This window comes from Equus quagga, chromosome 17, assembly GCF_021613505.1.
Source record: "Equus quagga isolate Etosha38 chromosome 17, UCLA_HA_Equagga_1.0, whole genome shotgun sequence".
Taxonomy (NCBI): domain Eukaryota; kingdom Metazoa; phylum Chordata; class Mammalia; order Perissodactyla; family Equidae; genus Equus; species Equus quagga.
Window position 1 is genome coordinate 35,367,797 of NC_060283.1, and position 16,662 is coordinate 35,384,458.

Here is a 16,662-nt window from a genome sequence, read left to right on the forward strand (position 1 = left end):
CGGCTTCAGTTCAGCTGAACAGCTGAAGCCATTCAATCTCGAAAACTCTGTGAGTCTTTGATGTGAGAGGGGCAGTGGATAGGGTGTAAGGGCAAGAGCGAAAGGGGTTTTCTTCTGAAAGACGAAGTTTTCTCTATGACCATCACGCTGAATAAGCACATATTCTGGACACAACACACACACAAACACTCCTTCCTCTCCTCTTGGAGCCTGGACACTTAGAACGAATCTTACTGTTGTTTCGATGGCTGTGGTGGCATGCTGTACAAGGAGTCTATTAACAGAAGACAGCAAACCCAAACTGTAAATCCACAAAAGGAGCATTCCAGGCTCCTAGTGACAGTGGAAACTTAAATATTCAGGTCATTAGGTTTTCCGTTAAATGGAAATACTAAACATTATAGCAAGTGGTCAACGCATCTCATTCTTAAAATCTCTTTCAAACACTTAACTGCTTCCTAACCTTTATATGTTTATCAAATAACATCATTCAAAATTCTAACTTTCCCTATTTTCTACATACATGCATTATTATACTTTTGAAGGAAGATTTACGTTTTACATACAGTAAGCATGTTCTGGTTTGTGGCTGAAAACCATCCCAGCTTTTTGATTTAAGGTGTCAGTAGTCAGTGTTTCTCTCTGTTCTATATTATGGTGAAACCTCAGTGGTCCAGGTGCCTCTGGGGATGTGGCTGACAGGTAATCTTTCAATTGTTTTCTGAGTCTGAATCTTTTGACATTGAACCTTCCAAATTGCCTTATACACTTCCATGCCTTCTTAAACTGAATATGCCTACGGCAACCATTTCTTGATAATTTAAGGCCCTTCATGTGAGCAACAATTACTGTGCTGAGCTGTAATGTCATTTTGCCCTTGGAGCAGAGTAATTGTTCCCAATGAAGGCGCTTAGATTATCAAGGAATGGTTTGGCTCTTCAGAATCCTCATTTTCTTCTACATTTTTTGCTCACTTCCTGATTCTCAGCTGTCCACTCCCACTACAAGCTGAGCCCTGTCTGCTTGTTCCCTAGTACAGTGCCTTCCATATACAAAGTGATCAAAAATGTTTATTAATTACACAAATGAGTGAATAATTGAGATTCTGGATGGCTGACTTGAGGGATGAGAAGTAGACCATAATGTCCTAAAATGTGCTGTTGAATAACATGGGAAAGGAAAGAACTTAAAATGGTTTGATGATTTCACCATTTAGTGAGTTTGGTTGCTGAATCACTTCCCCAGAGGCCTTTAGAAGTAGGAAAGAGGGCTGTTTCCCCATGTGCATTCCAGTGTGAATGCAGCTTTGCTAAAGTTAGAGACGTCAACTAAAACCTGTGCAAGTCCTCTGCAGCCCTTGAATTTGAATCTCTCGCAAGCCTCATATTTCTCTATTTATAGGGCAAGAATGGAGAGGATTTGTCAGTCTCATTATCCTCTATTTTAGGACACTTACACAGAAATAGTCATGTTTATTTGCCATTTTCATTATACTCTCCAAAACCCTCTAAGTATTGGCATGTGGAACAGAGCAACAGCATGGAGATCCTTCTTAATGGGCTCCTCATGAGAACCACCGATCACAGGAGATGCTGTGAGGGAAGATGTTCCCAATTCTTCCAAGGGTGGTCCAACACTAGCCTGGGTCTAGACGCCGGGAGAGAAGTTCACTCATTACTGGCAAAGGGCATGAGGTGTGAGTCCTTCTCAGAACCCCAAACGGGAATGAGCAACCCAGAAGCAGACAGCACTTTAAAGATGATATTAGGTATAACAGTAGCCACAGTCAGAATTCAACTGGCCCAAAGAGTGGAATCACAGGCTGTGAAATTACAAAATGTTTTTATTTCAATTACATAATAACACTTATTATGTTTGCCTCAAATTTTATTGAGGTTTTGGTCTTTTTTGCACTCAATGATATCTTGTAACAGTAATATGAATTCATGTACTCTCATAAATTGTCAACAGCATTCATAACGTACATTTCCTTGTCATTTTAGTCTTTGACAATTATTTTTTTGATTTAACTTCACAATTACTTTTTAATTGCTTCTTTATATAAAGAATATATATTTCCTTCAGAAAGATCAAAACAAGAATTTTCCGATAAGAATATATGGAGAAAGAACAAACAAAAATATTTATACCAAAATACCCAAAGGGAGTCAACTATTTAAAATATCCTGTTACAGTCTAATTAGCCGTTTGCATAAGAACATGAACCTTTTGAATTGCTCTTCTGAACAAGGAGTAGACAAATAAAGAAATCATTTTAAGGTTAAAAAAATGAATTTTAGGTATGATTCTCCCCACCCAAATACTCCAGTGGGAAATGCCATTTCAATGTATGTCTCTTCCAGGAAAAAATTAAAATCTTTGTATAAAATGACTTTGGTGCATAACCACCATGAAGTGAAGTCAAAATCTACAAAATAAGTTGAGGAACTGTCAACAATGAGATCCAAAAATATTGGTTTAAGACAGAATACTTCCATGAGGTAAAGGCACGTAAGACCTCGCTAATATGATTCATTATTGTCCTAAGGTGCAAATCTTATCACTCAGCACCCTATATGCTAGTTGGTCATTTATCTCCTTTTAAAATAAAATACCATACGAGTTATAAAGTACATATCAAAATCAAATATGAAAGTACATATATTTGACTGAGACAAATTAAATTATGCTCATCATGTGGAAATAGAATGCTATTTGGTCATTTTAAGTAGATGCGACGTATTTGCTCAGGAACATCCGCATTCATATCAGTTAAAGGCAAAGGCTAAATATTTTTCTTTGATTTCAGGCAGGAATCTAAACAGTGTACATTATTGTTTGATACTACTGGAATGCTCTCGATTAGAACTTACACTGATAACAAATGTGTCTTCCTAATCTGGGTGATAACTTACTGATGAAATATAAATCTACAAGTAACAGGCTATAACTTAAAGTAGGTATCTAATTCGGTGGTTGATTGTCATATGGTGCATCTATATCCATCTAGAACATTTTCTGCATCTGACCAGTGGAGATAACAGACAAGAGTCTTTACAGTTGGACTTACTGTGCAGGCTTGGCCCCTCTCTAGAACTTTGCCTTACAAGCAAGCCTCAACTTATGACAAGGAGCAGTCTTCTTTGCTTTTGCCCTTCTCATTTCTGCCTCTTATCTCTTCTCCGATTTCTGAATCTGGCAACTCTCCTGCCAGTGCCAAGTCATCGTTTTCTAGACTATTGCTATCTGAAATCTTCCCGACTATCTGACTTGGATATTCTGACATTACATGCCCCTCTGTACTTTCTGTTTGAGAGGCATCATTAATGTCATTTGAGGGACTTTCATTTTCGAGCAGGGCGCTGTCGGACGCTTCTTCCTTCTCTGGTTCTGGAGGATGGCTTTGAGTGGCGTCATCTGCTTTAGCATCATCTTTTGTAACACTTTCATCTAATTCTTTATCACTAGTGTCTGGTGATTGAATTGTATCATCTTCAAAATTTAATGTGTCTCCATCAGCTATTACTTTCCCTGCTTTAGTGTTTACATCGTAATCTTCTTGGTTAAGGTTTCCATCCGACTCAATTTTAGGATTTTCTGGACAATCCACATTTTCACTGTTTCCTGCTACAGTTTTCTGTTCTGGATTTTTACTGACCTCATTTTGTGCTTCTACAACTGGTTTTTCGTCAGTAAATTTGACCTGCTCTTCTTCCTTAACTTCACGTAAATCTGGATTCTGAAATGTTAACTCTTTCTTAACGTCTTTAAGGGTTTCTACAGGGGCTGGTGATTTTTTCTTCTTATTTTTCTTTTTCTTGTTCTTTGTCTTCTTCTGTGATGAAGCCAATGCTTCCCCCTGTTGGTCACTCTTTTCTTCATCGGCTTCTTTCATATCTAGGGGTTCTCTTTCGGCATCTACCATACCTGGACCTGCTGCTTGCTGAGCACTGTCTTCGGCTGCTGGAGAAGACGGGATGGTTTGGACTTCCATCTGGATTGGTTTCTCACCCCGCAATTCCCTTCCGTCATCTTCTTCTTCATTGTTCTCCCCACCTACTTCTGCGCACTGACTTGGGATTTCCTTGGGCTCAGCCACTTCCTGGTTGGTGAGTTCTTTCTCTAAATCATGCCCTGTGCTTGGGTCCAACTCTTTGGGGGCATCTACCACACATTTTTCATCATGACTCTCGGTGTCATTGCTGTCCCTTGGAGGACTCGAGGCTACTGTGCCCACTCGCTCCTCAAATCCAGTTAGCCCTGCCTCTACCACACCCTCTGTGGGGCTCCCATTCTGCTCCCCAGTGTCTGTACCGCTCACCCTTTCAACTTCAGATATTTGCAAAGGAGCAGATTCCTGAGATGGTTTTACGCTAACATCTCCCAAGTTGGTTTTAAAGTCTTCTTGTTTTTCTTCTTCCTGTTTTTCTGCAGATTCTTTACTTTGGTTTTCGATATCCAAGGCATTACAGCCATCCTGCCCAATCACAGGCCCTGGGATTTCACTATCTAAATCACTCCAACATTTGGACTCCTCAACGGATGCTTCCGTCCTATCATCTGGCCTGTTTAGAACCTCGTTTGACTCTACCTGCTCTGTATTTTCAAGGAAGGAAGCATTCTCTAGAATTTGGCTTTGAACCTGTTCCTTATCGGTAGCATTTGCTAACGTTCCTAGGGAGGGGGCACTGTCTTCAGAGGGTTTCTGGTCCTCAGCATTTTCACCAGGATGTAACACCTCTGTGTCCACATAATCCTTTATTGGGTCCTCTTTGTGCTGTTCTTGCTCAGTATTCTGCAAGATTTCTCTTTTCCCCACATTCTCCACAATTTCATTTTTCACCTCCACTTCATTGGCTCTTCCTAAAAGACCATTGAGAAAATTGAAGGGACCCCATGATGTGGTGACCAGTTAACATATAATTACAATGTAAACACATGTCCTCACTCCCACCCGACCCCATTCCTAAAGACAGAGAGAGTCATCAAAGAATCACACGAAACAGAAGCCTTTCTCAGTTCTGTGCGGCAAAGCAGCCACTGCATTAGCAAACGTTTGATCAGCGGAGGCCGCCGCCACCATCGCAAAGGCAAGAGCGGCTGCTGGTGCCATTTTGTGTGAAATGATTTTCAAAGGTGAAGTTAAGTTTTAACAAATAGAAAGAGCTCTGGACCAGGCAGCCAAACAATCAAAAATGATGGGTTTAAGAAGGACTTGAGGTTCCTGTTCCCCATTCTCATTTCCCAACGCATATCTCGACAACTCATACTTTTTCAGTCGTCAAGCTGCACTGCGTATCACCCAGCCCCAAAAGGTGCTTTCAAGTAATTGTTTAAAGGAACATCCAGTTCATCTTAAGAAACTTAGCCTCAAGGTCAACCTCAAGGACGATACTTTTGAAATAGCTCATCTAAGGAAAAAAGAAACCTACTCTCCACCACCTAATCAGTCTTCCTGAGAAAACAGCCTGTGCCCTAAAGACCTGGGCTCCATTCCCTAAGGGAATGTGGAGAGTTCCAGCAGGAGGCACATGCTTAAGATCAAGATGACCACCTAATTAATAATAAGTTATTCATCAGTTAAAGAATTATGAATTAAAGAACATGTTACTGCTTTGAAATGAACAGTCATATTTTAGATTCTCCAAAGAAAAAAGTCAAAGCTTGATAGTTCTAGAACTCAATGGTCTCCATAGTGGGGTGCACTTACCCCAGGGAAAATGGAGAAACTAGCAGCATGTCTATTTAAAGTTAGCTTTACTTCACCTTTTAAAAATTTTATTAGTGCATATGTTTTATAATGTACATTTTATAGTAACGAGATAGTATATGTATGTAAATTAAAAATAAACATATATATTGAGAAGTTACCACAATCCTTTACAGATAAGGATATGTGATCCAAAACATTAGGAGACCACTTACAAAATGATATTTCTGGTTCTTTAAGCATTCATTTCACAACAGTTACTGAAGATTTAGAAAATGTATATTTGAACAAAAGCAGCATGATCAAATTCTTAGCTGCCCAGGTAGCTAATATAAAGGTATGGTGGAAATTTCTTTATCTTCTTTCAGCAACTTTTACACAATTAAAAGACCTGTCTTCCTTTAATGGTCATAAAGATAGGGAAGCGCCTCCCTAGGAAGCAAGTCCTGAGAAGCTAGGGCCTACAGGTTTCCACATTTGCATAAATAAAAAGAAATAAAAAGAAAGTTTCCAAATGGACATCAAAGTCATGGGCCCTGACCGTATTCCAGCCTCACTGTGAACAGCTGGAAGATGACTGGAACCAGGGGCAAGTGAGCTCTTATTCGCAGGCTGCAACTTCAGGCTGCACAACACATTCTGAAGGTTTATCCCAAAGCCAAATATTATGACAAATATTAATGAGTGAATCTTTTCAGATATTTGCAAATTGCGCCAAAGACTCCTACAATCTTTTGGATTTTCCAATTTATATTCTTTCAGAAGCAAAAGTTTGACATACAAAGGAACATTCCCCTGTCAAAAGGACAGGCACAGACTCTCCTTGGTAAGGAACACCCTCCACCCAGACCACGCTCCCCACCCACGGCTACCTGCCAAGACATACTCTGTCACAGGCCCCAATCTGCTGTCCACAGACACCTCATACCCTCAAAACTCTTAACGGTGTGTAGGATGTGCAATGTTGGCTTGTAAACATGGTCAACTAACCTACTTTACAGCCCCTGTCATTCTGATCTTTTTTGACAATTCTGTAATGGAATAAGTTAAAAAGCCGTACGTGGCACATATCTGAGCAAAACTAAACAGCACTGTCGAAACTGTCACTTAATTTGAGACTATTTTCCTTGCATTCACAGTCTCACTTAGTAGCTTTGAGAAGCAAAAGAAACGTGTTCTTAAGCCATCGGTGGTGAGCACTGAACAGAGATGCAGGCCAGACAACACACATGGGTGATCACATCGTTTGGGAAGGAGATTCCCATGAAGTGACAGAACAAATGGCATGCTGTGTGATTGTTAATTGATCAGTGATGAGTACTCCAATTCTAATAATGCATGGAAGGTGACCCAGTGCTGACTGGAAGACGGAAAGAGGAAAACAAGACTGGAAGAGGAAAACAAGGACTTACCTAGGGTCCCATCCCCTGTCGCCTTGAGGGCGTTCAACTCTTCTTTTGTCATCTTGGTGGGACCTTGGGCTCCAACATTATTGAGAGTGTCTGAAGTCTCTCCATTGGTAGCTATTTCTGAATTTAGGATTATTCCATGTTTCTGGGAATAAAAACAGGCTCATCGTAATACTCACTGAGTGATATCAGGTTAGACTCTATTTTATTAATAATAATAATAATAGTAATAAAAAAACTATTTCTCCTGAAGTAGAGGAAAATCCTACAGAGTCAAAGAAGTGTCAGGCACCACACTGGTCAGTATTCCATCAAAACACACAAATCTAAGATGACTTCCTCCATGGGTTACTTCTTTCTTACATGTTCCAATCCATGTCTTAATGTACTGGTGACAAGACACTTTCAACAGGCATCCTTTCTAACTGGAGGTAATGGCCTGTGGGCTGCCTCAAAGTGGAACATCAAGTAAATCACTGTAAGGTGACCTTTACTTTTCAAACCCTGGTTGTATTCTTTAAAAAGAGAGACCCAAGTAGAGAAAGAAGTATGTATGTGTCCTGAAAGGAATGAAGGAAACTTATGTTACAGAAGGAATAAAGAAGTGGCTAGAATGTTTGGCATATTCAAAAGAAATATAATTCACGCTCACTACATAGTGAAACATTTTAAAACAGCTACATTTCACGACTCCAGGATCCCTACCTTATCATCGGTCACTCACTCACTGCCCCCGGCCGCTCACAGGTCTTTCTCTTGTGCTTGGAGACTTCTCCAATGCTGGACGCACGGCCTCAGTGAGGAGCAGCTTTAGGAACCTGAGCCCTAAGCCTGTTCCCTCTGGTTTACTGCTCTGGCCTTGACCCCTGAACAGAAGAGGTGGCCGAACTTGATATGTTTCCATTCACAATGCAGGAATTTGCCATGGCCATACCCTCTCTCAACACTGCCTCCTACAGTGCTGACAGCCTACCCACAGCTCTGGCTCCCACTGCTGCCCATTGGTTTTTTTTTTTTACTCAGTGTCCAGCAAGCAGCTGAACATCCCTTGACATGGCCCAGACAGGACATGGAACTTTCCTACAATCCAGTGGATCTCAAAGTCTAATTACTATGAGCCTCACCCATGTTCAGCCAGAGAAGTCCTTAAATTTGAGCAATGTCCTAGAGAATTTATTAATGAATATGAGAAAAAATTTAAACAGTATATCAAAAAATTCTTGGAAATCAGAGTTGATTTCAAGGTCAGATATGCTTGTAAAGATCTAAAGGCGATGGGCATATACCCCATTGAATCTATATTTACTTCATATGTCCCATTGGTGTCAGTTAACCTAAGATTCGAATTTATTGACAGAACTAAAATCAGTGACGTAAAATTAATTAACACCAGCATACACACATATCCATTCTTGGGAATCCCAGAATTTGCTGTTGTCAACTGGATTTTATTTTTAAACTATATTTTGGCTTCCTACCTTGAATTCCTCTTTCAGCGTGACTATTTCTTCTCTAAGATCATCTCGTTCACTCCTTATGGAATCAAAGAACTCTTTCTGCCTCTCTAATGCCTGAGTGTGTGGCAGAGCAAAGAGAGAGAGAAGATTTGCACGGGTAAGCAGGTGACTTAAGAAGCAGGAATAAGGAGGACCTTCTACTACATAAAACACAGACAGGCTTAAGGCATTAGATAGAATCTGCTTAAAGATACAAACAAAATGCAAGTAACAAGCTTTTCACTAAGTTTATGCCAGCCAAGAAACATGACTCTTCATGCTCCCTGCAAGACGGTCACATTTTGAAGGCACCGGAGGCCACGTGGCTTGCATCATTTTCTAGCTTAGTTGGTGGTTTCACAGCACTGTGTTAAAAAAGTAACAGAAGCGACATGCCCACTGAGATGTGGGATAAATAAAGAATAAGAGGAAATGCTTGAGAACCCCCAAGTGACAACTATTTTAGCAATTTAGACTACTTTTCTATATTGATTCTCAGTGTTTGTTGTCACAGATAAACATAAAGTGGTCCTAAAGCACACACACACACACGCTCACAAAATCCTAAATAAGTGTGGATGAGCATATCAACATGAAAACAAGGTGCAGCTTCGAGATGTAAATGGACAATGATGGGCAAGAACATCTGGAGATCTTTATCAGAGCCATGCAGTACAAGTCACAATGTCTTGGAAGCCATTGGTCATTACGGAGCATAGCAGTTCCTTTAAGTGGGTTCCTTTCTTCCTCCTCCTCACCCCTAAATACAGGTGGGCTGCCTCTTCCTGTGGAGGGAGAGGGTCTGAGGCCTCCCCTGGGAGATTTCAAGGTGGGGATACGTGGGACATAGCACCCGCCACTTTGTAGCTTCCTCAAACCTCTTTGAGAAGAAGACTAAGGCAACACCAGGCAGGAATTCCAAGAGGTTTGGGTCTCCACACACCACACCCACCCCAGTACCTCCCTTCCTCACTCCTCATATCTCAGTGTGCCGCCGGCCCACTCACAGCGGGCAGAGAGCCCGTCAATGCTGACAAAATGCGAATCTGCACATTGAAAGTCAACTTCCAATTCAGAGTTAATATCCACTTGGGTAAGTGGGCGTCTTCACAGTGTGATTAGTTTTGTGTCACATGGGGGTTGCATGCATGCTCACACAAGCGTTTCTGCAAACTCAAGATGCTGAAAGCACTCAATCCGCTAAGCAGACTGCCCGTTTGAACAGATTTTCAAAGACTTGGAAGGCCTACCCCTATCTTTTTGTCTTTCCACTCTATTGTTTCCTGAAGATCAGAAATCTCCCTGATATAACTTGCCTGTTTCTGCTGTAGCTGTCGGATTTCCTGAAGAATAGGAAGAGATAGAAAGCAAGCAGATAAAGGGTTAGACAGGAAGAAACTCTGGATAGTCTGGGAGCTCTGACAGTCAGTGAGCCAACAAACTCATGTGCGGGAACCAGCACGACTGCCTCTCCTTGATCCTGAGTCCTCTCTTGGCGTGTTAGGACTCTTTCCTTGTCCTTCCTCCCCAGCTTCAAGAAACGTTCGAAGAAAACTTGCTTGAGTGAAATTCTTACTTGGAGGTACTAACGTTCTGATTAAGTTAAAAAGTTTAAAAATCAACCCTGAATTAGTTTCCTATTGCCACTGCAACTAATTACCACAAATTCAGTGGCCTAAAACAACACAAATTCTCCTCTCACAGTTCTGGAGCTTAGAAGTCCAGTCTTAGGCACTAAGATCAAGGTGTAGGCAGGCCTGTGTTCCCTTCGGGAAGCTGTGGGGGAGAATCTATTTCCTTCCCTTTTTTAGCTTCTAGAGGGCGCCCACATTCCTCGGCTTATGGCCCCTTCCTCCATGGCCTCTGCTTCCGTGGTCACATCTACTTCTGCCTTTGACTTTCCTGCTTCCCTCTTATAAGGACCTTTGTGATCACAATGGGCCCACTCGGATAATCTAGGATGATTCCCCATCACAAGGTCCTTAATCACATCTGCAAAGTCCCTTCTGCTGTGTAAGGTAACACAGTCACAGGTTCTGGGATCAGGACAGGGGCGTCTTCAGTGGCTATTATTCTGTCTACCACATCTCCCTAAACAAACACAAAAGCATCAATGAATGAGGATCTTCACTAACGGAAGGGACTGTTTTCTTAAGCGAGGCATGGAGAATTAGCCTAAATTCTCAATTTTCAAGAAAACTGGTGACTTCAGTAAGGAACCAACCAAATGCTCCTAAATCACAAAAGACAAAGAAAAAGAGGTAAAAGCAACCTACCTCCAGCATTTCTTCTCTTTGTTTCAGGGCCTCTTTCACTTCAGCAAACTGAAATTGCAGTATACTGTGGGCATGCTTCTCCCTTTCAAATTCCTATAAAAGGAAAAGAGTGCTAAGGTTGTAGCAGAATCACATTTTTCTGTCATTCTTGTAACTGTTCCCATGATTTACATTTGCCTTGTAACAAATTACCTTTTACCATATCATTACAATTTTCAAGGCCCTTTTAACAGCACAAACCCATTTCTCTAGACTTTCTAGAAGATGCCCCTATGATTTACTATAAATTTAACCCGAGGAGTTGATACAACCAACAAGTGTTTCTTGATTTCTCTCTAAGCAAGCAAGGAAGGGTCCCTCTCCAGGATGCCTGGGGTAGTCCAGAGGGCTGTCTGTTCTCAGGGTCTGGAGGAGGCAGCTTTGCGAAGGATTTATCCTTTGGGATGACAAGGGGGATAAATATGGTCTCCTTTGGCAAGCTTATTTCATGAACAGTGGATGGCCAACTCTATACTCCAGGGACAACACAGAAAAGGTGGGGGAAGTAAAGCACTTGCCAACACAAAGCTGCTCCCCTAGGCCGTCCCTCCCCTCTGTGAGACTCACCCCAGCCACCCATCACCACAGCTCTTCTGGTCTCCCGCTCAGCTCTGTCCCAGCAGCGCAGTCCCTAATGATGGTTTGGTACCCAACTAACTGCCAGCAGTGTAGGAGACAGCAAGGTACACCTTCCCTAGATCCGTTAGCTGACTTATTTTAGAAGAGATCTGACCTTAGCTCCTCACCCTAGCATCCACCGTCTGCTCACCCACTTTCTGAAGTTTGGGGGTGACTGGTATTCTCCTAGCTGTGACAAGGACCTCCCTGTTGGGTTTTGCTTGGCCCATGGCCCCAGCTTGGGACAACATTCCAGCATCATTTAACCTCTCTGGAATTAGATTTGGAGGTCCTTGGTCTACTTACTGATGCCCAAATGAGGACATTCTAGGAGTATGTAGAATGCATTACAGCGCCCTCCCACCCAAGCGCAGTTCAGGATATGCTCTCTGCTCCTATATCCCAACAGGACATCGGGTCTCATGAAAACCTTCTCCTTTGTTTCAGAGTTCAGCTATCAGGAACTTCATGGATAAAATTCTTTAGCTTCTCACTTAATTCTACAGCAGTCAAAGAAGGAGGCTTTTGAGTGTTCATGGTACCTTGGTTTTAACCCTCGGGATTTAGAGGATAGAGCCAGTTTGTTTGTTTTTTTAAAGATAATGACACTCACAAATTAAATTTTCTATTTATCTCAGCAACTCTGAAAAGTTGGACAATACTCTAGGGTTTGGTAAACCAACTAATTCCTAAAACTATGAAAACCAAGTACTCCTTGCTCTGGATCTCACAATGAAGATCTAAGCCCAGGGTTCACCTAATCAGGCTACTGTCATTCATTTCAACGCACGCTCATGCTTTTTGCTGATACCATAACTTAACACATTAATTCCAGTGCTTCTTAACGAAAGCCCAAATATGACTCTCCCCCCTCTGAGCTTCATGAAGGTGTTTAATTCTTAAATGGAGTAATTGTGTCTTTTCCCAAGAAGCATAAAATAAATGAATATACGTTTCTTAAAATCTTTGATATGTGCAATTGACTGTTTCTTTATGGTATTAAGAGATAGGAAAATAAAAATCAGGAAATGTAGATTAACAGGAAAATCTTGGAGCATGCAATCCTGCCTTCTTTAAGCATGCCAGCTCTTTCGCAGGCATGTGTTTTCAGGGTCATGACTTGACTTTACATGCAAAACATAAATGTTCTCCGAAAAACGGTCTCTAGTTTATGTATGGAAATTGTGCATATCAATATTTCAAGTCCCTCAGCAAAGAGCATGGGGTTCTTATTTTCAGATGTTTCAGCTTCCTGGACAAGTGGAGAACCATTGTTTAAAAAAAACCATTATATGCATATACATATACACACACACCCCCCATCTTCATCATATATGTATATACCACATACCAAATATATCTATTTACATACAGTCATGTGCTGTATAACAACATTTTGGTCAATGATGGACCACACATACAACAGTGGCCCCATAAGATTAGTACCATATAGCCCAGGTGTGTAGCAGGCTATACCATGTAGGTGTGTGTAAGTGCACTCCGTGATTTTCACACAAGGATGAAATCACCTAATGACACATTTCTCAGAACGTGACCCCATCGTTATGCAGTGCACGACTATATATGCTAACATTCTCATGTATACTATTTATATATGTCCTACCATTCTTACATATACCATTTACCTGTATATTCTACCATTCTTTCTCATCCTAAAGCTTACTTTGTTTTTCTCTTCATACTGTCGCCTAGATTCAGCCAGCTGTTCTTCGAGCTCTAGCATCATATCTTTCAGGGTGTCAACCTGGTACATGAAGTTTGTCTTCTCGTTGTCTAGCTGAGCATTAGACACCATGGCCTTCTTATACTTCTCTTCCACTTCCGCTAGCGAGTCCTGCAGGAACAAGGTCAGAATTTTGAAACAGTAGGAAGAAAACAAAAACAAAGATTAGCTTGGTACTCTTAAACAGACAAAATTCAGCCCTAAATTTAGACTTTATTTCTTAGAGCAAATGAATGAGAACTAGAAACAGACAGCAATTTCAAATGCAGAGAAATATCCCCTTTTCAATTTGATCAAATTCTCATCCCTCAGAAAATTAGTTAATAACTGTGTCTGGGGATGAAAACGATTCATGTGGTCACCAGGACAAGGGAGACACACGGACGGAAAGGGTTCTGTCACAGAGGCCGTGGAGTCCTCGCCGCATGATTCAGTGGCCCACTGGAGTGGGCTGGGCTGTTCAACAAGTTTCTGAAGTAGTCACTCAAGATATGTGGCCAGACCTGGGAAAGTGCCAGCGCGTGGTGGCTCAAAGAACAGAAACGCCTGCCACAAGCCGCCGACTACCCCCATCTGGGCTTATGAACCAGGAAAGGATGCAGTGGAATTTCAGATTTATGACTCATAGGGCAACCCAACAAGGTACACAGGCCTCACTGGGTAGGTCCTGGGAAGACAAAGGTCATTCCTCTGAAAGGACAGCTGGGGGAAAGAGGCCTGCAAAATAAACACGACCCTCTGGGGCACACAGCCTCGCAGGCCAGGCAACAGAGCACAGTAGCATTTAGATCCCAAAATAGACATCAGGGGCGGGCGTCTCCAGGAGAACAGAGAGAAGAATCCTGGGGGTAAACTACTCCCAGCTAAAGAAACCACCCCACTGCTTGGTTAGGTGTGGTAGGTGTCATGGGGAGGCTTCACAGAGACCACTGCTGGTCTCGCCCACACCTGCAAACAGGGTAACAACATTAGGTGGAACCAGTGATTCCTGGGCTGTTCACTGGCTCCCTTTTCACATGAGTTGAAGGCCAGAGTCATAAGTCCCCCCTCCCTTTTTTTTAAAGATTGGTGCCTGAGCTAACATCTGTTGCCAATCTTCTTTTTTTTTTCCTTCTTCTTCTCCCCCGCAAAGCCCCCCAGTACGTAGTTGTATATTCTAGTTGTGAGTGCCTCTGGTTGTGCTATGTGGGACCCCGCCTCAGCATGGCCTGATGAGTGGTGCCGTGTCTGCACCCAGGATCCGAACCAGTGAAACCCTGGGCCACTGAAGCAGAGCATGCGAACTCAACCACTCTGCCATGGGGCCGGCCCCAATTTTCCCCCTTTTTAAAGAGAGGTGACAAATACGAAAGTGATTAAGTAGTCATGTTAGAACAAAAATATCCCCTATTTAGTGACCCTGTGACACTGAGCTCAGACCACTGTTCAGGTACTTTCCGGAGAGCTGAAAAGGAAGTACCAGCTTTACCATCTATTGCTAGATCCACAATCTGCCATAAGCTGCCTAATGAAGACAGAGAACACAGTCTCTGACTATTCACCTTACCTTCAAGGAATGTGACAACTAAATTTCCTGGCTGGCGCAACGCGGTAATTCCACATTCTAAAAGTAGCGTGTAGTTACTCAAATAAATCCGAGACGAAGCACATTCAGACATTGCTTCAACTAGTAAAATTTTACAGGATGCGAATAATTTGGATGTTTCAAAAGCATAGCAATAAGGACTGCCTTATTTGTAGGCGTCAGATATTTTGAGAAGCAAATTAAGCGTGGCATCGTTTGTACGTAACTACTACGGAAAGTGAAGAAAACGAAAAATCCTTTTGCAAGTGGATGGTAAGCTTCTGTGTGAAATGGGAAACTGGTTTTCAGCCGGGGGAGGGACGGCAAGTACAAGACGTGCACCAGGAAATATGTTAGTATCTTTTCTATGGAGGAATTAAAGTTTTCAAGTCTTGGTTCAAAAGCTGTGTTTGGGAAAACGATGCACACACACCACACACGCCGATGCTAGTTAGTGTTCCTGCCATTGTGAGTTCTTCTACAGGCTGGAGCCTCTTTTGAGTAAGCATGCAGTTTTAAGCTCTTCTTTTGGAATTTTTAAAGTTAAGTTGGGTTAATATCACAAACCCACACTTCTGCAAACTGGTACCTTCATCTCTTTCAATCCCTGCATGTATTTGCCTTCTACATCCTGAATCTGGTCCTTTAACTCATTCAGTTCCTGGGAGAAACGGCAAAAAAGGCAAATGACATCAAGGGAGGAAAACCTGACCGAGACCACAAAGAAAGGGAGGCGAGGCTCTCAATTGTTTCTAATTCTGGGTAGTTCCCCTAATTTGGGTAGTCCGAGCAGAAATTTTCCTTTTCTTTTTTTAAGTGTTAAAGGAAATTAAAATAAATTTCAATATTACAAAGATTAAACTTTAGGCGTATCTCGTGATATTTTCACACAATTTTAATAAAATGCAGGTGCACCTCCTATGATATTTTTGCACAATTTTATAAAACAAGGCCAAAGAGCTTCCGAAAATGGGACAAGTTCTTTGACTCCTATTTAATAGATCGTCCAAGCTCTGTGAGTTCCAACTCTGTGCAAGATGCAGAGGATACTAAAGATGAAATCAGCCAAGAGTTGTCCCTGCGTTTACGGGGCTCCAGGTCTCTGCTTTGCCTGTCTTGTTCACCACCACATTCCTGGTGCCTGGTGCCTGGCGTGAGCTAGACTCTTAGTAAATGCTCGTCGAACAAATGATGGCGCTCACAACCTAAGAGCAGAGATGAACTTTGACTGCAGCAAACTCTGCTTCGATGTAGTAAAGGAATAAACAAAGAGCGGCCAAAAAACTGTTCTTCTAAAGCACAGGAGTCAGAAGGCACCCTCAAGGGAACCCAGTCCAACCCCCGGCTCACGCTTACATCCCTTCTCTGACCCCCCTGGCAAATGGTCATCCAGCTGTCCAGACACCACTGGCAGCCGGTTCCCCTCTTAACCAGTTTTATTTACTAGAAAGCTCTTCCCTAGAGGAAGCCAGATCTGATCTTCAAGTTCCTCCCTCTGGCCTTGGCTCTGCTCTCCAGGACACAAATTCTAGGAACTGAACTTCCCTTCGCATCGATGCAACGTGCCCGGTGACTTTTAACAAACTCTATTGCATTTCTCTCTCACACGCAGAGAGTGCTCCCAAGTGCCCGGCCCCACGCTGAGTGTTAAGGATGTAACAGAGAATAAAGCCTACGTTCCAGTAGGAGAAGAACTAAAACACAATGATGGTTTATCTACTAAAGGCACCTTCTGCATACCACAAATAGACAGGAACGGTGCATTCTAGGCAGAGAGCAGGAAGCTCCCAGGGTAAGGTGGTGGGA

The 16,662-nt window shown here is 42.2% G+C and overlaps 1 protein-coding gene across 27 annotated transcripts in view; it reads right to left on the reverse strand.

Annotated features, from left to right (window-relative positions):
• The window catches only part of LRRFIP1 (LRR binding FLII interacting protein 1), a 141,749-nt gene that overhangs the window by 9,220 nt on the left and 115,867 nt on the right, over positions 1–16,662 (reverse strand). For 19 of the 27 annotated variants that reach the window (XM_046643483.1, XM_046643481.1, XM_046643480.1 and 16 more), the window contains 7 exons: positions 15,446–15,517; positions 13,233–13,403; positions 10,892–10,984; positions 9,866–9,958; positions 8,598–8,690; positions 7,123–7,264; positions 1,826–4,863 (listed from right to left, as the gene is read on the reverse strand). In XM_046643483.1, the coding sequence (XP_046499439.1) occupies positions 3,122–4,863; positions 7,123–7,264; positions 8,598–8,690; positions 9,866–9,958; positions 10,892–10,984; positions 13,233–13,403; positions 15,446–15,517 (2,406 nt within the window). In that variant the 3' untranslated portion in view covers positions 1,826–3,121. Of the gene's footprint in view, positions 1–1,825; positions 4,864–7,122; positions 7,265–8,597; positions 8,691–9,865; positions 9,959–10,891; positions 10,985–13,232; positions 13,404–15,445; positions 15,518–16,662 lie in introns of those variants that run through there. The other 8 variants (XR_006885771.1, XM_046643489.1, XM_046643488.1 and 5 more) reach the window with 4 other exon arrangements.